The sequence below is a fragment of the Pectinophora gossypiella genome, chromosome 3 (assembly GCF_024362695.1).
Source record: "Pectinophora gossypiella chromosome 3, ilPecGoss1.1, whole genome shotgun sequence".
NCBI classification, from domain to species: Eukaryota; Metazoa; Arthropoda; class Insecta; order Lepidoptera; family Gelechiidae; genus Pectinophora; species Pectinophora gossypiella.
In genome coordinates, this window is record NC_065406.1 from 11,081,398 (window position 1) to 11,107,674 (window position 26,277).

Here is a 26,277-nt window from a genome sequence, read left to right on the forward strand (position 1 = left end):
AGGCAGAGACACTAGTTGCTTGTCACTCGTGAAACTTAGTCATGAGATTACTCGTATCCTTGAGACAACTTTCATAGGTAAGGAGGTAAAATTTCTTATGATAAAATAAAAAAACATTTATATTGAATATAATATTTTATTGTATAAAAAATTTAGAAAGTACTTATAAAACATTAAATAAGTATAGTAAATTTTGTTAGTAAACTTAAACTATGTTAGGAAATAAGTACAATGTACAATTATTCGTAACCAATTTTATACAAATTTAAGTTAATATTAAGTAATTTATTATATTACTACTATGATTATTTGAGATGGTCTTTAGGTTTTACTCATAATCTAGGTTTTTAAAAGTTAAAGCGTTTCCCCAAGCTCGGGTTCTAATTTTATCGGTACATATCGATCGTTTGTCATCGCTGTTAGATAATGCAACTTTATTTACGCTTTGTGTGAATATTTGATGTTTTATCGACTTGAACAAAATATTTTTTCTTTTAATTATTTCATTATCAAAGAGAACTTTTTCATAGTCTGTAATGGTTAAGTCACGTACTACTGAGGACTTTACGCCTTTAGCCTTTTTGATAACTTGATCACAATTTTTCACGCAATAAAGTTTTGAGCGTAAACCGACAAAGTCAGTAATAATCTTTCCTCCCATCTCATCTTTAAAAAGACCAGGAACTTTTTTGTTTTTAATAGGAAGGCACCATTGGTTTTGCTCGTCGTAATTACTTGTATCGAAATAACTATGAAAAGTACTTTTTATGTCCAGATAAAAATCTTTTGTATGTATTAAATACAAAAACGAGTCGGTATCCATATAGCACAATTGTACTCTATCTTTATAAAAGGGCTTGATGACATTATAGTGAAAGTGAAACATATGGGATTTTGATAACTCTAACACTGTAAACCCTATGTATATTGGTTTATCTAAAACAATCTGGTCGGGCTTCATTTGTATAGCAACTAAGTTCTCCGTGAACACTGAAACACTATGAAAATAAGGACTAGCTATCATTCGCTCCGCTTGGGTAGACTTTTTTGTTATATTGTTTTCATCCTTCCACCTATTAACTAATTGGACATTCACTCTATTTTCGGTATTTTCTAACGTTTTTCCAAATGTACTATTATTAAATAATTTAAATAGGTCCTGCTCAAATACGCTTGTTGCTTTTTTGCGTAACTCGGTATTTAAATCAATATATTGTTTTAAGTATGCGCTCTGTCTAAAGGTAATAACTCGATGGATTTTACGTAATATTAAACCATGCTCTATACACTTTTTTAGGTGTACGTAATGAATCACATATTTGTATTTATTATATAAGTTTGGAACGAGTTTTTTAGTTTTACCACCAGGAGGAATGCACTTTTCTGCACAAAATGGAAGATCGTTGTGGTATTGATGTAAATGGTCAGGATATAACAGATCTACTTCAAGTATGTAACCCCAGGCATTGTTGTCGGGTATACTTGAAACGTTAAAATCATTTAATTCGCTTTCAAGCAAAAACCTGAAATTCGCATATGGTAAATATTGACACATACTGAAACCATAAAGATTATTACAATCCACATAAACGATATAAGACTCGGGTTGTGATTCATCGTATTCATTAATATATTTATTGTTAGCTTTAGCATAGCGATGCGAACACATACATAATCCACCTCGAATTCCGTCTTGAATCATTCGGGTAATTTCTATGTCAGATATAAGTTCAAGTTTGATTCCTGTTATTAATAACATAGCGTCAAACGATAGGCTTGGCGCTGAGATGTAAAAGGCAGGGTCGAGAGTGTAATGTCGCTTACAGGTCTTACGGAAATTCTGAAATATATCAGTTAACAGAAGAACATCCGATTTGAGATACAAGTCAGTATACTCTCCTAAACTAGTCAAACTAAATCGCGACCATACAGACATCGCGTGATTGTAATCATCATCGGAAATTGGATCATTATTTAATGAATTAAAAAAACAAGACTTCGATGGCAGTGCGGTTTCTTCGTAATTATCCCAACTTGACATATAATCATACGGATACACTCCCTTACGAGTCAATAATTTGAATTTTTCCTCTTCAGGAAAATGACGCCGAAGATAAACAAAATCCTCAGTTTTCATTGTTTTGGTTAGTTTGTCTAAACTCGTTCCTAAGAAATTAAAAGAATCTACGAAACGTAAATGTATGTACTCTTTTTTGTTGATAGGAACAAATTTAGAAAACGAGGTGTACTTTTCCTTCGTTTTAGGTATTATTGTTATTTTTCCAGGAACCTCTCCTAACTGCTTAATAAATAAATGGCAATCGTAGCCAGATAAATTATGGAAAAAGATCGGGATACATTTAGGAACTTTAAATTGTAAATTACAATGACGATGGGCTGCTCCGCGATACTTTCCAGTAATATGACAATGATCTCTAACTTTTTTCCCCCATAAAAAATTATTACAAATGTGGCAATATAAAGATTTTTCGAAATCACGAGCATCACTTTCAGTAAATTTCATTCCTCGATTCGTATTCAATAAAGTATTAATTTCCTTAGCATCATCCAAAAGCATATTTATGAATTTATTAACACAATCTCTACCACGATAAATTCTAAATTGGTTAAAATTAGGATCAATGGAAGACACAATATTATACGCAAACGCCGCGGGCACGTGACATTGCAATTTTGTTGTGTTAGCAGTATCACCGTCATTGTCTTGAATAGGTCGCAGAATTGTTTCGAAATCGGCATAGATAACAAACGGAATGTCTTGTTTTCTGTTGTAATTTTTAAATGTAATAAATGAACCCTCTTCTGGTAAAACAGTAACAGTTCCTTCGCATAAATGACTATTGATGCGTTCAACTGAGTGGAAAAATAACAAACAGTTTTCACAGTAATAAACTTTTTCGTGATGTTTAGTAATTTGGTTTCTAACAAGACGAGTCAAGTCTTTGATTAGACAAAAATGAGACGATGTATCGTTTTCTAGGAACAAAAGATATACAACTTTACGTTTATCGTTCTTTATGGTCGACTCTGATTTGTATAACGGACCTGTTATTTCTTTACCATTTTTTAATCCATAAACAAAAATACTCAAACTAGGGTTATTTTTTTCAAATATAGAAATATCTGAGAAAGTGATCGGAAAATTTAAGTCTTTAATGTTTAGTACTTGTTGAAAATGGGGATACGATGATACCCGCTCTGGGTGCTTTTTTGAAGGATACAGAGCAGCGGTTACACACCATAAGAAACAAAAGTCATCCTTGTTTTGTATATTGAGGCATGCTTTTTTGTTTCTTATATATTTAGGCAATGAGATAAAGCTGGAACCGCTTAAAGGCTGATATTTATTTATATTTATTTCAAGGTGTGAATTGCTTAAAAATGTCCAACCACTGTCTCTTTCTTCAAATTCCCCTACTTTATTCAACAGAAAAGAAACAACTTCGTTATAAAGATTATCAAAGTCAAAATTTAAGTGAATTGTAAAGTTCTTTGTAGCAAACGACTTTACTTCTTGTACGTCAGTTTTAGGCAAAAGAAAAGATAAAAAAAATTCGAAGTTAATTTTAACAGAAGTGTGGACTTGTAAGACGTGATTTACAAGAGATCTAATTTGTTTACGAATGTTGTTTAAAAATAAAGAAGGTAAATTTTTTGCTTCTTCATTAGATGCAATAATTCGATAACTTACTATACGTCCTTTAAAAGCGGATGTTATGATCTCTACGTTATCATAAAGCGGAGCAGTACAATTATTTTTGTGCTTACTGCTACGGAAATGTCCAGTCCACTGTCTTCCATTAACATTAACATTACACACAGAGCAGTAACCCATTTTAAATAAAATCTATAAAGACACTTTTGTGATATTGTTTTAATTATGAGACGAATTGAGTAAAACCTATAGACTATAAGGCGATCTAAATACTAATTAATATTATAACTTAACATAAACTGCTGGGCACAGGCTTTCTCTTAATCAGACAGAGAGAGAGATAAATTAAAAGTAGTTACATACAATTATTTGAAGCAGGAAATCAGGAGCTCTTCGACTGCGCGAGTAGCGTCGATGTGGAGAGTCCTTAAAGATGATTATAAGTTCAACCCGAGTATAATCTGTGAAACATGCATTTATATATTAATAAATAGGCAAATGTCGATAACCTAAACTAACTTTAATTATGACACTATTCAGACTTACCATTTAAGGGTCTACATCAACTCGTCATCTGGCTAGCTTCAAGTCGATAAAGAATGGTAGTCACCTCGTATCTGAAAGTTAGAATTAAATCAATATCTTCATCGTTTACCGGTTTTTTGAGCTAGATTAGGTGCGTATGAAAATAAATATTGTGCACTCTTACCTCGAGAGTGATCGTTGACTTTAATAGTACTTTCTTGAATTTTCACTCATGAATCGCAGCAAGAGAGCGATTCCCTTTTTGACCTGTAAATATTTCGTAATTTTATTAGTTCACTAACCATTTTTTTATAGTTTAAATAAGTATTTACTTAAGTATAATTTTGTTCTTACTCACTTTTTGTTGTAAGTTGTTGAAATAACTTCCTCTGGGTATCGGTGCAGATCGTGGTCTTCTACTTAATTTTTAATAAGTAGGCTGTAAGAAATTTAAAGTTATTAGCTCATAAGTTCATAATTATTGATTTATGAAAAAAATAACTGAATTACAGTACTTAGGTAAACTTATTTTAATTCAAACTCACCTTTTTGGTAAATCACAGTAATTCTGAAATATATCTTGAGGTTTAAACGTACGAGGGCTTCAACGGACGAAATATGTATGGTACCTAATTCTGAGTAAGTATTAGACACGTGTAATTAAAAGTATTACGTATTAAGTAGGTATGCTGGTATTGCTTTTTTGAATTGATGTTGCAATATTCCGTGAGCTATTTGTTCATCGAAAAAAGATGACTTTAAATATTTTTTGTCAATGCTCATCATTACGTCAACCTCACACGGGCGTTTCGTGAACGTTTGCACTCCGCGAACGTACATTTGACGCAAACGCGGCGCTCAGACCGCGAACCATATCGTTTTTCTAACGTATAGCACGAACGCTCGTGTGGGTCGACCAGTAATTGAATTAGGTTGCTTTTGCTTGCAGTTTTTATAATAGGTAGAGTTCATGTTAAATGGTTTTCAGTGCTTTATTCAATTTACGTTGCAGGTTTTCGTGAGCTGTAATATGGTATCCCAAATGAAATATTTTCGAAAAGGACGTATGTCAACGAATTAAATAGGCTTTAAGGCTTTTTAAATTACGATGTAACATTTTTGCTTAATTTTAGTTTTAGGGTATAAAACAGCGAAGTCTTTGGTAAAAATTATCAGAAGCAGATCAAGAACCTCCTCGCCGAAAAGAGTTGAGTAACCCCGCTCCTCAGTGAAGAGAGTTGAGCCCTGAGCGACACCAGCCACCGCTTACCAGCCCTGAGTCGACCCCGGCGCTGTGCAAGTGAACACTTCAAGCTAAAACAAGTTTCACTTCTGAGCACTATGTAAGTTCTCCATCACATAATTTTGGAGGTTTAACTTAGAAGTTCTGCTTCACCTATTAGTGTGGGGAGTACACATCACCCAAAGAATTTCTACAGTTACAGTGCAGTACATTACATTGATTTGATTTGATTTATTTTGTTTCAGGTCCGATTCAGAATTTGAAGTTATTCCGAAGCAGGGATCTACAAAGAAGACTCCTGCTGCACGCCAAATGAAGCGTTCGCGAGCCCCTCCGTCGATTTCGTCGATTGACCAGGAGAATACAAAGTGAGTATAATTAACCATGTGACATGTTAATATTTTTTTCAGCAGGTGGTGCATTGGCTTGATACCTTGATTTCTTCAACAGAAGTCACGGGTTCGATTCCCTGTCGAGTCAATTTACGATCCGGTTCATTACGTTCGAGAACGGTCCGTATCCCTCAGTTTAAAGGCTCCTGCTGTTCCTGCTGTTTATGGCCTCCGTGGTCCAGTGGTTGAGCGTTGGGCTCACGATCCGGAGGCCCCGGGTTCGAATCCCTGTGGGGACGTATCACAAGAATCACTTTGTTTTTATTTATGTTATCGTTATCTCTCGAACAAGTATACATTCCCTACATTCCATACATTCACCAATGTTTTAACTATTTATATTTATTATCAAATATGACAGCAAGTTGGTTTTTATTACTTTGTAACTCTAAAATATATTTTCTTTTTATTACAGGAAGAAAGCAAAGACACACGACATCTTCGGGCTAAGTCACGGGCGCACGGTCGGCAATGAAGGAAGCGACAAGAGGATCGTATCGTACTTCGTGAACAAGGTGGCGAACGGGTCAGAGCGGCGTACAACTAGCTTGGATGGCGAATACGTGGTGGACTTGAAGATATACCATGCCAACGACGTGAACAACACTGATTCAAGAGAAGTCTGGCGCAAGGCTCTTCTACGAATCAAGCTGCAGACTCCGGATGACAGCGATGAGTGGAAGTTGTTACAGAAGCTAGTTACACGAATTGACAAAAACTTTGAAGATGAACCACGATTTTACTCTGACAAACTTGTAGATTGAACATGATTGAACAAATAAAAGCCTTATTTTATTATTACCTACCTTATTTTCTTTAATTACGCCTAACATCAATACTTACACACTCGTACCTACCAAAAACTCGTAAATAAAAATTTTCTGATACTTAAGCACTTCAAATTAACATTGAATCACTTTGATTAGTTACTTTGATCACTTTGATTACAAACGCAGAATCGATTCTTATTCAAAGATTTAGCGAAGTTAAAATTCTGTTTATCACGATTACTTACACTTTTATCATGTTTACATTGTGTTAAACATCATCTTGCAGTGGGCAGTATTCACAACATCTATTGTAAGTACATACAAAATAGAATTATTAAAGCATGAACCTTGTTTAAACTTGTTGAGACTTGAACCTTGTTTCAACTTGTTAAAACATTTTTCAATAACTTACTTCTTTCACATTTTATTTTTGTTGTTATTCTTGATTTTGTTCTTGGTGTTGTCTTGTGATGGGTAATTAATGTGTTATTTTATATTATTGGGCATTCCACCCACCTAAGTGAGCGCAGCGAACGGTCGTGAGCAGAGCGAACGATAGGTGGGGCAGAATGCCCAATAATATACTACTTGTGTGGTAATGTTGGCATTTCAGAGGTTTAGTTCTTTGGCAGCTCAATAGTAAACCTGAAACCAGGGTTGATGAATCTACGCGAGAGGAGATTGAACGTTTCATATTTCGTAATTGGGTAGTTTCTCAGGTCAAAGATAAATTATGAAATTCTGATTGCTAAATAAAGACAGATCTAAAGGTGGCAAAAAAAGGTTTCTTTTTCTATTTAATTTATTTATGAATTTTAATAAAGAAAAATGTAATAATGAGTGGGACATTTTGTCACGTTTTTTATGAAGTCACAGGTTAGGTTTTTCATACAAATTCCATAGTAATTTCGTGTTTTGACGTAAACGTCAAAAGTAACTGATTTGACTAGTTGGAAACTACCCTGTTCTACCGCGCGCGGTAGACTACTTTCTACATGATGAATAAACACTATTGGTGATAGGCTTTGTCACCTTAAGGTTCATCATATCCATCTTAGGACTTCGTATCAAAAGTGAATGTGTCCATGAATTGTAAAGATAATATCTGTGTAAATTGAATCTGCGTTGAGCATTTCTCTAGCAGCTCGCAATATAGCAGCGTGGTAAGCTAATTTCATGTTTTGACGTGAACGTCAAAAGTGATATGACTACTTGGAAACTATCCTATTACAAAGACCCAGTCTAATCAGGCATAAACGAATGTATAGGAACGAATGAATGAATTATTGAATATGTTACTAGGATGAGTTGTAGGAATGAATGAGTTACTAGGATTACTTCAAGTGTATGTGGTGACAGTTAAAATAGTTTATAACATGTTATTAGTACATTACCTGGTACAGACATTGGTCCCATCCCCATAGACTGCATGCTCGGTATGCTCATACCGCCTGGTCCCATCATTGGAGAATTTACACTGCAACAAGTAAGTATTATTACATATTCAATCTATTTAGAAACGACAACCGCTTCAGACATTACGATGTATTATCACGAGTACTAATATACACTTTGAAACCATGTCACATTAACTTTTTTGCCAATTAAACCGTATGTCTCATTAAATGTCAAATATGATAGTGCGACAGGGTTCTGAAGAGGGTACATGACTGTACACGTAGTTGAGAAGTGGAAATTGAGCAGTTTATTAGGTCAAAGATAAATTATGAAATTCTGATTACTAAATAAAAACAGATCTGAAGTTGTCAAAAAACGTTTTCTAAGAAAAATGTAATAATAAGTGCGACATTTTGTCACGTTTTTCTCTGACGTCACATGTTGTTTTTTCATAGAAATTCCGTAGTAATTTCGTGTTTTGACGTTCAGCAAAAAGTAACTGATTGGACTATTTGGAAACTAGCCTATTGGATAGTTCCCTTGGTCAAAAATACATACATAAACTCACGCCTATTTCCCACCGGGGTAAGCAGAGACTATAGAATTCCATTTGCTTCAATCCTGACACACTTCTCTTGCATCCTCCACAATCATCAATCGCTTCATACACGCACGCCGATTTAAAATAAATTATAAAAAGTCTATTACTAAATGACTACAAGTTTATTAAAAACATTTTCTTTTTAACACAACAATAAGTTCGATACTTTATCACCTTTTTCTATGACGCCACAGTGTATGTTTGTTTTCATACAAAGTCCATTAATCAGTAGTATTTTTTTTCCACGTTTAGTAAAAAGTAACACATTTGGCTTAATGGAACCTACTATGCATGTTTACTAAAGCAATATTATTGGTTATTGTTGTCTCAGACGATTTACACCGTGAAGTTATGGAAATCTTGATAAAATATCGAACTTACTGTTGCGTTTTTCTTAATTTTTAGTAAATAAATAAATAAATTACTGAGAATTATTGAGGACAGAAGAGGCAAGATGATTGGACACCTAATAAGACACGACGAATTTATTAAAAACATCATAGAAGGAAAGAGAGGAAGGGGAAGACCAAGAAGAGCTTACATGGAACAGATTAAAGGAAAGGTTAACGTCGTGTCTTATAGGGAAGTCAAGGAATTGGCCTTTGATAGACTGGAATAGAAAATGCTACACCGACAAGAGCGTGCCTCTTAAATTGATGATGATGAAATAAATAAAATAGACCTAGGAACGTATACCTGTGAGAAGGCTCCCCCGGGTCCTTAGGACTGTCGGGGGCGTCCATGGAGTTCTGTTGGTCCTCTTTGATGTGCTGCAGCAACTTGTCCAGGTCGTCGTCGATCTTAGAGTCATCGAGATCCATACGGACGTTCTCCTGAAACATTATCATTAAGTTGGAACTTGACTTGTAAATGTAGTTGATTAGGATGTACAGTGACAAAGCTGGTGCTCTCATCACTATCCCGTTTTTCACAGGATCCGCTCACCTAACCTGAAGATTTGACAGGTCCGGTTTTTTACAGAAGCGACTGCCTGTCTGACTTTCCAACCCGCGAAGGGAAAACCAGCCCAAACAGGTTAGGTCACATACCTCCGAAAATGCATTTCTCGGGAATGCGGGTTTACTCACGATGTTATTCCTTCACTGTGAAAAACGGGATAATGCTAGGGGGATGATGGTGACGAACTCTGTCCAGTGCTCAAAAATTAAGTATGCGATGATATAATGAGATGTTTATCACCATTTTTGACCCAAGTCATCCAGCGGCGCTAACCTTACAGTCGTTTCACTATGTGTCCTTTCTTACCTCCATCTTTGGTTTGAGATCGATGCCGGCAATAAATATATCATCATCCATGTTGTGATTAGTCCCGGTGCTGTTGGCTGGAGGCGCTACTGTGTGCGCGGAGCCCCCTGATGACGTCGGTTCCGTAGGCGATATTAGATCGCCTAGAATAAAAAAAAAAACATATTTTTCTTGATGATCTTTCGTTACTTGTTTGTTGAAGTTGGATAGTCCAGCTGTGGTTACAAATTAGTAACATCACAGATTTGAAAATTTCTGAATTGTTTTTCTTTCTATTTATTTACGTAACAAATACTGAGAGGCATGATTCAGACCATGATTCTGACTTGATATCAAGTGGATTTTCCTGTTTGATGCTGAAATTCATGAAAATTTTAGTGGTTTTTTCCGAAAATTCCACTTGATATCAACTCAGAATCATGGCCTGAATCATCCCTCAAAATTTTCGTTACGATGTGACTAACATCTTGTACAACATAGCTTTTTTTCTGTTTTCATAGATTCTTTTGTGTAATTTACCTAAGTAACATATATACATACATACAATCACGCATATTTCCCGTTCGGGTAGACAAAGATTACGGAATTCATACACTTGAACTTACTAAGATCCTGACACACCACTTTCGCTTCTTGGAAGAAGCTTCTCATCAAAGACTTCATTCATGCCCGCCGGTTTAGAGTACTCTTGACCTGACCTTTCCTGAGGAGCTCGGTGGCGCAGCGGTAAACGCGCTCGATCTGCGATTGTTGAAGTTAAGCAACTTTCGCAAAGGCCGGTCATAGGATGGGTGACCACAAAAAAAAAAAAGTTTTCATCTCGAGCTCCTCAGTGCTTCGGAAGGCACGTTAAGCCGTTGGTCTCGGCTGCATTAGCAGTCGTTAATAACCATCAATCCGCACTGGGCCCGCGTGATGGTTTAAGGCTCGATCTCCCTATCCATCCATAGGGAAGGGCCGTGCCCCAGCAGTGGGGACGTTAATGGGCTGATGATGATGACCTGACCTTTCATTAAAAGATCCTAGATCTGATCGCGGTATGTACGGCTACCTATCTAGCACGTGTACTTATAAGAAAATATAATGTTAAAGATTAAAAAAAATATAGCTATAATTACCTCTAGAGATAAGTGTGCACATGTAAGCATCGTGTGAGAACACGTCGCGTCGTATAAGTTCACCAAACAAGTGCACCAGATTGGCGAACTGCTGTCTATTTCCTGGCGGAGAGTTGGGACTTTCATCTGAAAATTAATAGTCTTTACATAGTTTATTTCACTGCTGATAACTTCAATAATAATGAAACCAATGATTGTCGAATTTGTTTTCGAATTCATGTTTGGCTCATAAATTATTATCACGTGGTCAGCGGTGAAGGAAAACATCGTGAGGAAACCCACATTCCCGAGAAATGCATTTTCGGAGGTATGTGACCAAACCTAAGGGTTTGGGCTGGTTTTCCCTTCGCGGGTTGGAAGGTCAGACAGGCAGTCGCTATTGTAAACAACCGGACCTGTCAAATCTTCATGTTAGGTAAGTGGGCCCTGTGAAAAACGGGATAATACTAGGGTGATCATGAACTTCAATAATAATGAACTGAAGTAATAACTCTTTTAAAAGTCGTCCAAAGGATTGTGGCCTTTCCAACATGATGGACTGTTTGGATGGGCGGTGGGTTGATATCGTCGACGTCGTCTTCTTACCTAGTACCGGGGCATCAGTGTCTAGGAAACGTAGTAGGAGATTCTGAAATATCGGCGGCCCGTTATACAGTCCTGCACCAGAGCTGATCGACTCTTTGTCGTCCGATCCTGTAACAAAGTACCTCTTTTTAGTTATTACGGCTTGATGAAGACAAATCCTTAAGACCAAGACAACCAAGCGCCAAAAAGATTGGTCCTTTTAAAAACATGATATCTATCTTCTTCTATCGTGTGGGTTGTGAGGTGGATTACCAACCCCATCAACCCTGGTGTCAGTGTTAGTATTGAGCCGCCATAGGCCGCTGACATGACTCTTGTAACGACTACGTACTTACATCAGTAAGTAGTAACCGGGACCAACGGCTTAACGTGTCTTCCGAAGTACGGTATGATATACTATGAGACGTGTATCGTATTGCGATGTGAAGTCTGAAGAAGCCGTTCAGATAACCACTAAATTAGTTCTCATTGTCTTCCCTATTAGTAATAAGTTTTTTTTTTTTGACGTGACTTATTGTAGATTTGCCGCAGATGGCATTAACTACTTGGCCGGACAAATGGGGAGCGCTGAAGGCTCTCACCCGGTATAACGTTTAAGACAACAGGCCTGAGGGTGCCCAGTTGGGCGCGAACCTCGGCTCAGGGCGTCGTCTGAGAGGAAAAATATTTGAGAGAATTAATCGACCCTAGTGGGTCGATAGCGATAAGCGCTGAATGAGGGAATTAGTAATAAGTGTGAGTTACCAGTAGCATGGTGTTCGTGGTGTTGATGCAGCAACTGTTGCTGTCGCTTGTCCAGCAGCGCGGCTGCCGCCATAGCGCGGTGCTCGCCCCAGCGCGCGCCGCACACTGCCCACTCGCATAACACCTTCACCACCGCGTACGAACACGGCCATTCCTAGGGTTTAAGCATATAACATAACATAAATCAGTCCATATACTTCCCGGACACAGGCCCCCCCTCAATCAACCAGAGGGGGTATGGAGAATACTCCATCACGCTACTCCACAGCGGGAGGCGTTTTAAGGCTAATAGCCGGGACCAACGGCCTAACGTTCCCTCCGAAACACGAAAAACATACGGACGATATAGAAACATATTATTACGTTAACATTTTACATAATTATGCTAGATGTGTGAAGTGTTTTTATTGTTATCATTTTGTTTTTCCATGGCATTAACCAGTTTTAACAGTGTCCGCTTACCTGACCTGAAGATTTGACAGTTTCGGCTTCTTACAGAAGCGACTGCCTGTCTGACCTTCCAACCCGCGAAGGGAAAACCAGCCCAACACAGGTTACATCCGAAACACATTTCTTATGAATGTGGGATTTCCTCACGATGTTTTGCTTCACCGTGGTAAAGCAAAACATCGTGATTTAAGCCTTCATTATTGGTTTAAGCCCCTGCTGGGATTAGAACCTGCGACCTGTGAGGTCGCAGGTTCTTACTGAGGCTCTTACTGTGGTAAGAGTCAAGCGTTCTTCCAACTGGGCTTCCACGGCAAAATGTGTGTTTTGTTGTTATGCTAAATGAAAAAGTATCTGAGCCTCTCCGGGAACAACTTCAGGTAGGTAGCGGGATTGAGTAGTAACTCAGAATTTGTCTTCGGAGACGAAATTCGTCTGGTTTAAAGCCTAGCGTGGAATAAACGAGGGTTATAAGGAGATTGCTTAGGACGTTATTCTAATATGGACATATCTTACCGGATCTTTAGCGTCGGCGTTGGAGTCCTTAGGCGGTGATGTACAGTTAGCGAACACCTCTTTATACAACGTGTCCAGATTGTTATTTGGGTCTACCCGGTCGAAGCAGTGTCTATCTAGGGCTTCTAATACTGCTAGTACTCGAGCTAGAGAAGGACAAAAAAACAATTTGAAAATCTATATCAAAACTTTATTGCGTCCTACCCTTTGTTCCTGACAGAGGGCAGCAGTAATTGTCAGTACTATTCAGAGGTTGAGGACAGGAGTCCTAGAACAGCTTTGAAATAGACTACTCTGGGCGCCATCCCACTCGCGTCAGACAGAGTACTGCCCTATTTTTCCCTAAAAAGTAAACAGTAGCATGGAGAATCCTACACCGACAAGAGCGTCGCTCTTAAATTAATGATGATGATGAAACTAACTAATGGCCGGTAACGCAAATCACAATAGCCACATCTCAGCGATTTATCTGTTACTAATCGAGTGTTCCTGTGTTTAACACTTTCAAGGACAGGACGTCTAATGACGTTTCAATTCCAAGGTGTCATACTATTATGAACCATCAATGACCCATGGTATCTGCCCGTGAAAGGGTTAACAAGAGCTGCGGGTTCAATTCCCGTCCGAGTCAGACTTTTTAGATTTAAATTTCTCTTAGAAAAAAATGTTTCAATATTGAGATCAAATAGTGCGAAGGAAAACGTAACAGGTTTCCTTCAGGCTTGATTTATCTTTCTCAGCTTGTGAGGTTTCTTCGCCAGAGCAGTATAGTGGAGTACATGTTATAAGTTTACATTATACCTTGTGAGCTTGTCTGCCACTTGTCTGTGCACCATTTGCTTTCAGCTTTTTTACTTCTTGTGGCGATTTCTTGCTCAGCTTCGTAAATCTGTAAAAAATCAACATTATATGTCTCAGTCAAGTCAGTAAATAATTGAAATTCAGTAAATGTGTAGATATAGCAATGATATTGTATATAATAATCGTCCTTTGAACTCTTCTTTTTGTTTCGCCGCAGTCGGGTAAAAATGGGATAATGCTAAGGAGATGATGCGTAGAATTAAAAACTTCTTCGTTTTCTGAAGGCTGTAAAAAATTAAGAACACAATTTGCTTTTCAAATCTTTGTTCGAAATAATTATCTTCAAAAATGGAGGAGGTTTATCTATGTGCGACGGTATGTTTAAACGTGTTCTTTTGTCGGCTGAATTTCACGGAGAATAAAAAAGGTACCAATAGTTTAGTTGGATTTCGCAATGGGTTCGAAGAAAAAAACTTGGACCTAACTGTACATTCAAGGTCTTCCGTTCATAGCGCAAGGTCACGAAATGAAATGCTTTGATGAATGGCTTTCTAATTTTCAGGTTTTGAACAAGTTTTTTGTACGATAATATTCAAGGTACATATTAATATAGTCAATAAACTTCTATAATATAAACAGCAATAATTTATTACTACGCCTTATAAACCTGTCATTTATAACACTTTTATAAACGTCCATTCTACTTCAGCTGTAAAAAAAAACGTATAGAAACGTTTTCATTTAAATTAAGTACTTAATTACGAAGTCGCAAGTTTTAGGTATCCAGACATTTGTTAAACACTCGACTGAACCGCTAATTAGACGTCAATGCTTCTTCCACAACAAGATGACAACAACAAACGAAACTTCAGTTTCTTTACATTCGTCCCTGAACTAGTGCGCCGGCGCGGCGGCGGTTGCGGAATAATTTCTCTACCGCTTGATTGCACTGTGGCTATCGATGATATAAATAGTCAATCAGCGTTTCAGAAGTCAGTCACAACCGGACTTCCTCTCGTAAGGAACCTCCTGGGGAAGTACCAAGTCCAAAATGAAGGTTTTGATAGTATTAGGAGTTGTGTGCTTAGCGGCGCTGTGCGCTTGCGACGCCGGGGCTGAGGATCAGGCGGTGGCGGCGAGTAAGGGCCACCACCACTCCTCGGGCGGCGGCAAGGAGCACCACGGTCACCACCACCACGAGCACGGTGGCAAGGGGCATAAGGGTCACAAGGGGCATCATCACCACCACAAAGGCCACGAAGGGCACCACGGCAAGCACCACCACGAGGACCACCACCACGAGCACGGCGGCGGCCACAAGAAGCACTGGGACGAGCACGACCACCACGGCGAGCACCACGAGCACGGACACCACCACAAGGGCGAGAAGCACGGACACCACGAACACCACGACAAGGGCGAGCACGTCGACGGCTACCACAAGAAGCACCACAAGGACCACTTCCACAAGGACCACCACTTCCATGACGGTCACCACCACGAAGGCAAGCACCACAAGCATCACCATCATCACGGACATCATGAGAAGCACGGAGGTGGACATAAGAAGGGAGGTCATCATCACTCTGGTCACCATGAAGGTCATCACGGCAAGCACGGTCATCATGACAAGCATCACTATGATGAGGATCATCACGGTCACAAGGGACACCATGGTCATGAGGAGCATCATCATCATCACCATGATCACGGCAAGAAGGGCGGCCATCACGACCACAAAGACTGGGGCTTCCACCACGGCAAGCACTAATCTAATTAATCGTCGTTATTTCAAGTTATTGTTAAACCAATTTGTTATTGTTCTTGTTGATTTATTTATTTATTTTTTTGTAGAATATATAGAAATAAATCCAGCAAAAACATGACATAAAAACATGGCAAAAACATGGCAGGCTGGAGAATGAGTGGGTTTATATTTTTATACAATTAAATATTTTGTTATAAAAACTCTGTTTTACTTCTGATATTGTATTAATATTTTATAACATTTGTGTGTTGGGCAGAAGGCAAGAGGGAAACCACTGCTCTATTGTTCCCTTAAAAAAAACCGCATTAAAATCGGATCATCCATTTGGGAGCTAGGATGCCACAGACAGACACATACACATTTAAACACACACACAGACACGTCAAACTTATAACACCCCGTCGTTTTTGCGTCGTAGGTTAAAAAGTAGCATGGAGAATGCTGACAAGAGCGTGGCTCCTAAATTAGTGATGATGAACATTTATGTGGCCGTAACTCTACTTATAAAATCTTTCCAATCTGAAAGTTAAAATTAATGAAACACTTTTTTGTAGCTGACAAGTTTTTCCCACTATTTTCTAGTTTCTACAGCTTTTTTTGGAATTCAAAAATATTAATGTACTCTTTTCAAAACAGTGTCTATCACGCAGTAGCGTAGTACTTATCTAAATAAAGTGTTACAAGGTCAATGCGCGGACATAAAAACTACCGAATGGCTATTAATTAAATTTTCAATTCTATTCTTTAAGAGGGTTGGTCAACTGCTGTAGAAATCGTTACGCTGTTTTCATGAAGGTTATCTTATTTGCGAAGAGTAGAATAGAATAGATTTTTTTTTATTATAAAACAACGCCAAAAATAAAAACAGGACAATAACGTCACTTCAAAAGGAGATCATCGGCTTTCCATACTTTGGCCGGCCCAAATTTGAAAGTGCCGGCCAGAGAAAAAAAATGTGTCGAACCTTTCGAGTAGACTGCTGTGAACATTTTTTACTATGACACCAAACGTGTATGACCATTAGTTTGGCTTTAATTGGATTTTAAAAATCTCGATTTTTCATACATTTTGACAAAAAAAATATTATGTCCGTTGGGAAAAAGAGGTATACAGGCGTATTACAAAGGACCGTTAGAACATTTATTAGTATGGCGCCAAACTTCTATGACCATTATTTTGACTTTAAAATAAATAAATAAAAAATAAATAAATAAAATAAAATAAAATAAAAAAATAAAAATAAATTATTAAAAATAAATTATTAATTAATTATTATTATTATGTTTTTATTTATTATTTATTAATTATTATTATTAATAAATTATTAATTATTAAATTATTAATTATTGAAATAAATTATTTGAATTTGAATTGAAAAAATATAAATACAATTAATTAAAATAATTATCGTTGCGTTTTGACTTTTATTGGACTTTCCGTTTTGGTTAATATATTAAAATGCCGGCCATCGAAAAAAATACGTCGAATCTGTCTAATAGTTGCTTCTCAATATTTTTTAATAACACCAAACATCTATGACCATTATTTTGACTTTTATTGGAATTTATGTTTTAGTTCAAATGAGAAAAGTGCCGACCAACAAAAATATCATGTTGAGAGTATCGTGTAGATGCCTGTTAACATTTTTTTTCTATAGCGCCAAACGTGTATGACCATTAGTTTGGCTTTTAGCGTATTTTAAAAATCTTCATTTCTTATTTATTTTGTTTAAAAGTAAAGTGCTTTGGGCAAAAATTGCGGTACGGCGGATTACAAAGGACCTTTAGAACATTTAATAATCTGGCGCAAAACATTTTTGACCGTTATTTTGACTTTTATTCGTCTCTTTCCGTTTTAGTTCATATGGGAAAATGTCAGCCAGCGAAACAAAATACGTCAAATCTTTTGGTAAACGGCTTGAAACGTACTTACTATATTACCAAATGTCGACTTCGGCTTTTATTGGACTTTTTAAAAAATATTTTTTTATATATACATTTTAACATTGACAACAAGCAGAGCTTTCCCAATGACTAGTTATAAGTCAGATAAATACTTTGTGTTTTTTTTTTGTGTGTTGTTAGATGAACTTCTGTATTAATACTATCTGATTTTAGATATGACGTTGGCTGTAGTTTTTGCATTCGACTCAACGTTAAGTTTAGGTTGAATTATGGTATTGATTCACCTTGACCGTAGATGGTTACCACCCTCCAAAGATAAGCTTGCTATCTAGTGACGAAACTCGTATTTCGGCATGACGTCTGAAGTAGCTGTTAGGGAAGACAGGTGTCAGGTAGTTGTACTTTGCATGTATGCTGATCACAATGTCCTGGTGCTACTTTGCCGATAACATAGTACCTCTATCACCCCACTGTTTTTCCTTGTATACACACTTTTCTTAAAAAAAGTAGCTTCTAAAGCGTGTATCACCATCAGGCAAGGTAGTGGTCAAAAGCAAACCTATTTTTCAAAAGACGACCACCATATTATTCGAATTAAAAAATTACGCCTTTAGAAAGATAAAACTAAACCACCAGATAAAACTTTTTTTCGCCAAAGTAGTATCTATGAAAACTCCAGATTTTTGAAAAATCGAATTAAGTTCAAAATAGTGGTCATAGCCGTTTAATGCCATAGTAATAAACATTCTGACGATGCTTTAAATAACGCGCCTGTTATATTTTATATTTTTACAAAATGATTAAAAATCAAGTTTTTTTAAATCCAACAAAAGCCAAACTAATGGTCGTTTTTGTCATAGTGAATAATGTTCACAGGTATCTTCTCGATAGCTTTGACATGTGTTTTTTGCTGACCGGCACTTTTCACAGAGAAACTATAACGTAAAGTCCAACAAAAGTCAAAATAATGGTCATAGACGTTTGGTGCCCTAATAATAAGTGGTCAAACGGATAAGTTCTAACGGGATATACACATATTGTTTCATGGCCGGCGCTTCACATTTTCGCCAAAAATGTATGAAAATACAGTTTTTTTTTAATTCGAATAAAACCGAAAATATTGACCCTACAGCTTTGGTGCCATAGTAATAAATGCTCAGACGGATAAGTTCTAAGGATATATACCATTATTGTTACTTGGCCGGCACTTCTCATTTTCACCAAAAATGTATGAAAAATACAGTTTTTTTAATTCGAATAAAACCGAAGATATTGACCCTACAGCTTTGGTGCCATAGTAATAAATGCTCAGACGGATCAGATCTAGCGGAATATAGCAAAATTTTTTTTTGGCCGGCACTTTGACTTCTGGGCCGAAATCCGATGATCTCCTTTAGCAATATTTTTTTAGTAGCAAGGAATTCGTTAGTTTCCTAGGTCAAAGATAAACTACGAAATTCTAATTACGAAATAAAGACATCAAAAATTGACGAAAAACTTTTTCCTTTTTCTATTTAAATTATTTATCAAGAAAAACGTAATAATAAATCCGATATTTTATACGTTTTTCTATGACGTCACAGGTAGCTTTTTCATAAAAATTTGATATTTTTTTTTCGTTTCACAAAGAGTCAAGTGAATATACATTTATATACACTTCTCATCAAAAAAATCGAAACACCTTGCAAGTTTACGTTTTGTCAGGATTATCAGAAAAATATGTACATTTAGGAATAAATGTTAAATGTCGTTTAATAGTGAGTAATATGAGCTTATCAAATCTTAATGTTAATGTTCTAAATTTAAATGAATTTTTCATAGGTTTCGTATTTTGTTAAATGAGTCATTTTTATTCCGTATGGAGTAAAAGGAAATGGATAAAACAACACACGTAAATGAAAAAAAAAGCTAAAAAACGTTTATTTAATAACTTGTATTCCCTCCCCGAGCTCTAATTACTGCTTCCATACGGTTCTTCATCGATCGGATGAGAGTCACGATCACATGCTGTGGTATATTGTCCCATTCCTCTTGGATTGCATCTTGCAGCTGGCTAAGTGTTTCTGGGGCAGAATCTCTTGCTCGAATTCGTCTCTTTAATTCATCCCACAGATGTTCAATGGGATTCATGTCCGGGCTTCTTGCTGGCCATTCCATAATAGAGATATCGACTTCGTTAAGATAATCTCGTACGACGCCCGCGGTGTGAGCCCTAGCATTGTCGTGCATGAATATGAAGCCGTTGCCAATAAAATGTGCATAGGGCATCACATGAGGCTCGAGACAATCTTCGACGTACCGATGACAGTTTAGTGCAGGCAGACGTGGCCCAGACACGAAAGCAAGCTCTGTCTTACCGTCGGCGCTGATTCCTCCCCAAACCGTCCACGAACCGCCACCATAGCTGACCTTTTCTTCAATGCAGCATTGTGCATAGCGTTCTCCGTCTCTTCTGTAGACCTTGTTCCTTCCGTCGTTACCATACAGCATAATTTTACACTCATCAGAAAAGAGAACTTTGCTCCACTGTAGGTATGACCAATTTAGGTGCTCACGTGCAAAGTTAAGGCGCGCTCTTCGATGGTCTGCAGTGAATTTCGGCCCATTTGCTGGCTTATGCAGTACCAGTCCACGATCCTTCAACCTTCTTCTAATTGTAGAGTCACTTACAGCCACCCTTCGTACAACACGAAGCCGCTGCTGCAGTTGAAAAGCGTTAAGGCGTCGATTTCTTAAAGAAGTTGTTACAATAAATCGATCATCTCGCTCAGAAGTGACCCGATTCCTGCCAGATCCTGAACGGCGCGTGAACAAACCAGTCTCCCGATAACGTTTATAGACTCTATGAACAGATGACAGGCTTAGATGCAGTCTTGCAGCCACAACACGCTGACTAAGGCCAGAATCCAGCAATGCCACAACTTGGGCGGCTTCTGTGGGCGAAGTATCCATACGTTTTAGAAAAAAAACCTTTTTTCAGACGTCCCAAAGTCACAGTATTGAAATAAAAAACAAAAAGTTTAAGGATAGGCGCCAATTTTTAGTTTTTAAACGCTAAATGTACTCCAACCCTAAACACACATTTGTCTCAAAACAGTGATTCATTTCGTTTATAAGATAAACAAATGAAATTCTAATTTTGAATTTAGAATTTTCGCTTATTACTGTAATGGCCAAACTGCCAGCTATACATTTATGTATTTTTTCTACTCCTCTACTTTAATCTGGCATTTAAATAACCAAAAAGTCTAATATAAGTACATACATAATTAAACTCTTTGAAAAAGTGTACGCTCTATGGCCTATAAAAGCATTGTTTACAAAGTGTAACTGTACTATAATGTCGCCAAAAAAGCATTGTTGTTGTTTTTTTTTTTTTGACCTGGAAACTGGCACCTTTACTTTGTTTGGTGCCATAGATATACTATAAAAAAAAAGTATACATTTGCCGCCATTTTCCCGCGCGTTGGAAAATAAATTGGAAAATTTTTGTGTTTCGTTTCAAAACACTAAAAAGTATAAAATAAAAAGGAAAAATGGATGAAGAACTATTGAATTCTACACCAGAAGAAATTTCAACGTTAGCTCAAGATTTACATCTTCATTTTTATAAATAAAATTTTTCTTTGTATAATTTTTGTTTCATTTAAAATTACGTCGTCGTAGAAAAAGTATTGTATGCAACGTTGTATAACTAGGTCAAAAAATGCTCGTGGCGTCTCTTATTGCGATGTTCGCCAAGGCTCACATCGCAACTCACGCCACTCGCATTTTTTGACCCTTCTTATACAACTGTTGCATAAAATACTATTTTTTCATCGTATGAATTCGTTTTTGTGTTAAATTCGGACAGAAACAATGAAAACGGAAGTGTTTCGATTTTTTTGATGAGAAGTGTATTTTAAAATGTTAACTCACACAATGATTAGGCGCTGAGCAATCCGCGCCGCAAAAGAGTAAGCCCATAGTCATTTCGTGTTTTGTAAAAAGTAATTGATTTGACTAGTTGGAAACTAGGTTATTACTATTTCTAATATCAAGCAGTAACTAACTGTTGCCCGCAACTACGGCAAAAAATACGTAGTTACTATATTTTTTTTTAATTGTGATTAATACAAAAAATATTCTGCATTATAAAATGATGTTTATATTGGTGCTAATTCCTGTACACACCATTTAATTTTATTTTAAGTTTTACCTGTCATTTTTTTCCGCCGAAAAGGAATGAAGTACCTCTAACAGAACCAATTATTTACTCACAATACGCCGATGTTCCTCGGTGACAGCGGAGTCCATATGTGGCATGGGCAGCGCCGACGGCGGCAACGGGAGCAGGTCCAGTGGGGACCCGGCCAAGTGGGACCCGCAGCCCGACCACACCATCGCTGCTGGGCACTCGATGCAGATAATCTGTGCAAATATTGAGGTTGTAGCGGGAAGTGTAACAAGGTTGTTATGCGAGGTTCTTTTTTTTACTCAACACTAATTTAAGTGTAGCATTCTCCATTCTGGTCTATGAAAGGCCAATTCTTACTATGAAAAAAAAAAAAAAAAAAGAATTCTTACTATGAGTAAAGGCCAATTCTTTCTCTTTTTTTTACTATGGTGCTAATTCTGGTGGACAAAACTTTTTTAGCTTGACAGTTCTAAAAACGGCCTCCCAGATACTGTGGTTGAGGTTGTACTTTCGATCCGGAGGTCCTGGATTCTAGACCTGGTGGAGGCACGCCTAACAAAAAACACTTGGTGCTATTACCTCGTTTGGTTGAAAGCTGAAATCACCTGATTGTCCGGTAAATAAGATGATTCTGTTCTTCGGAGGACACGTTAAGCAGCAGTTATTATTTACTTAAGTATTTAGTGGTTACCTGAGTCTTGTTAGGGGCCTTTGGGGACTCAATAATAACCTGGACACCAGGTTTGATGAGGACGGTCATTTATCTCACACAAGAGATTAAAAAGTTCAAAAATAGTGCCGTCCTTTATTTAAAACGCGTGCAAGACAGAAATAGAGCTAGTTTTAGAACTGTCAAAGTGTTTTTTATTATTTATTTTTTAATAAAAAAAATTACACAATGTAGCCATAAACGTTTGAGTGTTGAACATAAAAGGTTATTCCAAAAATGTTTTTTGCGATAATTTGCTGTAAATTAATGATTTTAAAAATAAATTATTTAGTTTTCTTTTTATTTAAAACCAAAAGTTTTATACTTACTTGGAGCACAGTAGCCAACTGTATAATGACGTCTCTATGGTACGCGCAGTTGAGAATCTCTCCGAAGCCAACTTGCACGGGATTCAAAGCCGCTGTTATCACAGTATTCAGAGTAGCTTTGGTATCTCTTGGGGGCGAGTCATTCTCCTCTTTAACCTGCACATCCATTGGTTGAGGAGGGTTGGGAGTGCCTAGAGGATTGGGAGTGCCAAGGGAGGGGTTAGGAGTGCCTATTGGAGCGTTGGGAGTGCCTTGGTTTTGCTCTGCTGGCGTGGCTGATCGTTTGATCTGTGATATGTTGGGCTTCACGTCGCTGTTGGCGTCAGGGGCCGGCGACATCGGTGCGGTGTTTGGTTCTGATGAAGAGGTTGCATGATTTAACATTGACTTGTTTGTTTTGGGATAGTTTGATGGTAAATAAACGAAGACACATAATGGTTCTGATTACAGTAGACACCTCCTAATTTTAGCGTAAAACTAGACAGAATTATGTTGACAGTTTTGTGGGTTGCATACCACAGAGATGCCTATTTGAATCGTCCAGTTTATTGTTTCATTTACTCGTTCATTTTAATATTAACAGCTGTCAATCATCCGTCCCTTTTCTTTGCGACGAATAAGAAAATGACAGGTATAATATAACTTAAAATTTTAGGAGGTGTCTGCCCTTTCGTTTCGACTGCGACGAAGCGTAATGGGTTATTGTTGATTGGGTAAGAATTACGGTGACGAACAATACCTGGCTGCTTGTTGAAGACGGCGGGCTGGTTGAGCGTGCGCAGTGTGGCCTCGGAGAGCACGGAGCAGATGGCGGCGGCCTTCTTGGCGCAGCTGGTGGCCAGCCGCCGGGACAGGCCCTCGCAGCACACGAAGTCGCACATGTGTTGGAGCGCCAGGGGGAGGAACAGCCTGTGGAGAGAGGACTTCTTCTATCGTGTGGGTTGTGCGGGCAATGACCAACCTCAACAACCATGGTGTCAGGATTACAATTGAGCCGTGATAAGCCCCTGACATGGCTTATGTAACGACTACATACTTCTAAGTAAACACCTGGGACAGACTGCTTGACTGCCCTTAGCACGGATTATCTTACTTCTTTAATTAGGGATCACAAGGTGATTCTTGTGATATATTCCCAACGGAATTCGAACTCGGGACCTCCAGATTGTGAGTCCAATGCTCAACTAGATCACAGATGCCGTTTACATGTCTACAATCATTTGGAGGTATCATACTGTCGTACTGCATATTGAGGGAATAGCGCATTGAGTTTTGCTATAGTACACGTCAAAGGAATAGAGTGAATTTTTGTAAGTGTTTTTGTAATTCCTGGTCGGTCGTGTACTAAGAATAAAAATTATGAAATTCTGATTAAAGACAGGTCTAAAACTAACGAAAAACATTTTCTTTTTTCTATTTAACTTATCTGAAACTGAATTTTAATCAAGAAAAACGTAACAATAAGTCCGAAATTTTATCACGTTTTTCTATGTCACATGTGTGCTTTTTCATACAAATTCTTTAGTAATTTTGTGTTTTGACGTATATTAAAAAGTAACTGATTTGACTAGTAGAAAACTATCCTATTCATGCATTTGCATGTATTTCGAAAGTGATACCTGCATGCAAATAAGCATTAAATTTATCATACCATTGGATTAAATTTATTTCTATTTCTCTTTTGTTTTGTATTTTCCTGTTTGTATATAGTATTAAATTTCTTATGTTAAATCGCCAAAAAGGTAAAAATGCTCTACAAAAATTACGTTTTATTTTAAAAAATATACCTTATAATACTGAAAAAGAGTTCTTTCTTCAACTTTTTTTTGGTTACTTACCTAAGCAGGCCATCGTCGGGCGGACGTTTGTCTAACAGCTCTATGATCCAGGTGAGGAAGTCGTGTCGGTCCAGCAGCCCCTCATCCAGCAGGTGTTTGGCCAGCCGACAGCAGTAGTTCCACAGCTTCAGGGCTTGTCTCCAGTCTGTGCTCTCTGAGCCGGGCGTCGCTGACCCTAAAGCTGGGAGGTCATGTTCTTTTACTTCAAGGTCATATAATTTAATGGATGAAATCCACCAGTACTTAAACATTCCTACAGTACGAGAGGAGATAAAAGCGATTACCGCAACCTATAGGGACAGGATCGAACATCACCAAAACCAACTTGCCCAAGTCTTAAGCAAGCCACTACAAACAAGACGTCGAAGAGATCCTACACTTGCGATAACCTGTAGCTACATGCAGGCATCCCGACAATGGGCGGGCATGCCTTACACGCCAATACTGCTTAGCAAAAAAACTGCTTATGGTTGGAAAACCGATCGCAAGTTAGAGAGGGAAAAAAAAATTTTAAGGGAAACACCGCAAAAAGTAATATACACTTAGTTTAACTTGAGAATTCACACAAAACATCGATTGGTCGCGTGGTATCGCCGCTCGGCGTTGCGGAACTGAACACTGTAGGCTGAACAGTTAGGGTCTCAAATACAAAGGCGGACTCTAAACCGGGGATTGCTACTCGAGTGTCAAACCTCTCAATACTCAATAATTTACGTATATTGCATTTAGTAAAATGGCCCACCAACCCGCAGTGGAGACTGCAGTGGAGTGGAGCAGTGAATACCCTCTCCGGTTGATTGAGGGCAAGCCTGTGCCCAGCAGTGGGACGTATATGAGTTGTTCTATGTTATGTTATGTAGTAAAGTGTGTCTTTTATAGCCTTGAAAAAAGGTTATACATTTTATGACGCACAAAATGCATGATTGTGGTACTTACTGCTGGAATTCCCTGGAGAATGCATGGAGTTGGGCACTGTGGAGCTGTTAGGAGTGGAGCTGCCGGGCGGGTTGCCTGACGAGTTGTGGCTGGGGGTGCCTTGCCCTGAAACACCACTTATATTACACTATTGTTTTTTATTTGTCCAACTCATGCACCGAGGGTTTCGTAGGTTTTTATACAGTTTTATTTTCTTGGTTTAAACTGGAATCAGTCCTCTAGACTATAAGCAGTTTCGTTGAGTGGATAAGTGACGTGTCAGGAGCTACAACTAGTGTCACAGCCTCCCACTTTATACAACATGGCTTCTCTTCAGTCGTTTCACCACATTTACGAGGTCTATAAGCTCTGATGCGAGGGGATTCGGATGATCGGCTAGTCGCTCTAGATGTTACTTTTGGTAATTTTTGATCTCTTAGGCGACGGTTGGAATGTTAAGTTATTGGTGTATTTCTTCATTCTTGCTGAACCATGTTGCATTCGCAATATAATAAAACACCACTTATATTACACTATTGTTTTTTATTTGTCCAA

General features: G+C 37.8%; 2 protein-coding genes and 1 long non-coding RNA gene across 7 annotated transcripts in view; 1 reads left to right on the forward strand and 2 right to left on the reverse strand.

Annotated features, from left to right (window-relative positions):
• The window catches only part of LOC126381634 (mediator of RNA polymerase II transcription subunit 12-like), a 59,806-nt gene that overhangs the window by 30,808 nt on the left and 2,721 nt on the right, over positions 1–26,277 (reverse strand). For all 5 annotated transcript variants that reach the window (XM_050031094.1, XM_050031107.1, XM_050031099.1 and 2 more), the window contains exons 6-18: positions 25,744–25,848; positions 24,808–24,988; positions 23,709–23,878; positions 22,970–23,325; positions 22,015–22,164; positions 14,083–14,170; positions 13,282–13,427; positions 12,319–12,472; positions 11,575–11,682; positions 10,990–11,115; positions 9,872–10,014; positions 9,302–9,438; positions 8,001–8,083 (exon numbers count right to left, since the gene is read on the reverse strand). In XM_050031094.1, the coding sequence (XP_049887051.1) occupies positions 8,001–8,083; positions 9,302–9,438; positions 9,872–10,014; positions 10,990–11,115; positions 11,575–11,682; positions 12,319–12,472; positions 13,282–13,427; positions 14,083–14,170; positions 22,015–22,164; positions 22,970–23,325; positions 23,709–23,878; positions 24,808–24,988; positions 25,744–25,848 (1,947 nt within the window). The remainder of the gene's footprint in view (positions 1–8,000; positions 8,084–9,301; positions 9,439–9,871; positions 10,015–10,989; positions 11,116–11,574; positions 11,683–12,318; positions 12,473–13,281; positions 13,428–14,082; positions 14,171–22,014; positions 22,165–22,969; positions 23,326–23,708; positions 23,879–24,807; positions 24,989–25,743; positions 25,849–26,277) is intronic.
• Positions 4,047–4,675, reverse strand: LOC126381752 (uncharacterized). Its single transcript, XR_007568963.1, has 4 exons — positions 4,560–4,675; positions 4,386–4,468; positions 4,223–4,293; positions 4,047–4,137 (listed from the first exon to the last, which is right to left on the reverse strand). It is a non-coding gene; the product is annotated as an uncharacterized LOC126381752 (long non-coding RNA).
• On the forward strand, positions 15,134–15,853 carry LOC126381741 (histidine-rich glycoprotein-like). Its single transcript, XM_050031203.1, has one exon. It carries the CDS (start codon positions 15,134–15,136, stop codon positions 15,851–15,853), a length of 720 nt encoding a protein of 239 aa, XP_049887160.1.

Coding starts and splice junctions, on each gene's coding strand:
- LOC126381741 (XM_050031203.1), top strand. CDS start 15,134: ATGAAGGTTTTGATAGTATTAGGAGTTGTGTGCTTAGCGGCGCTGTGC.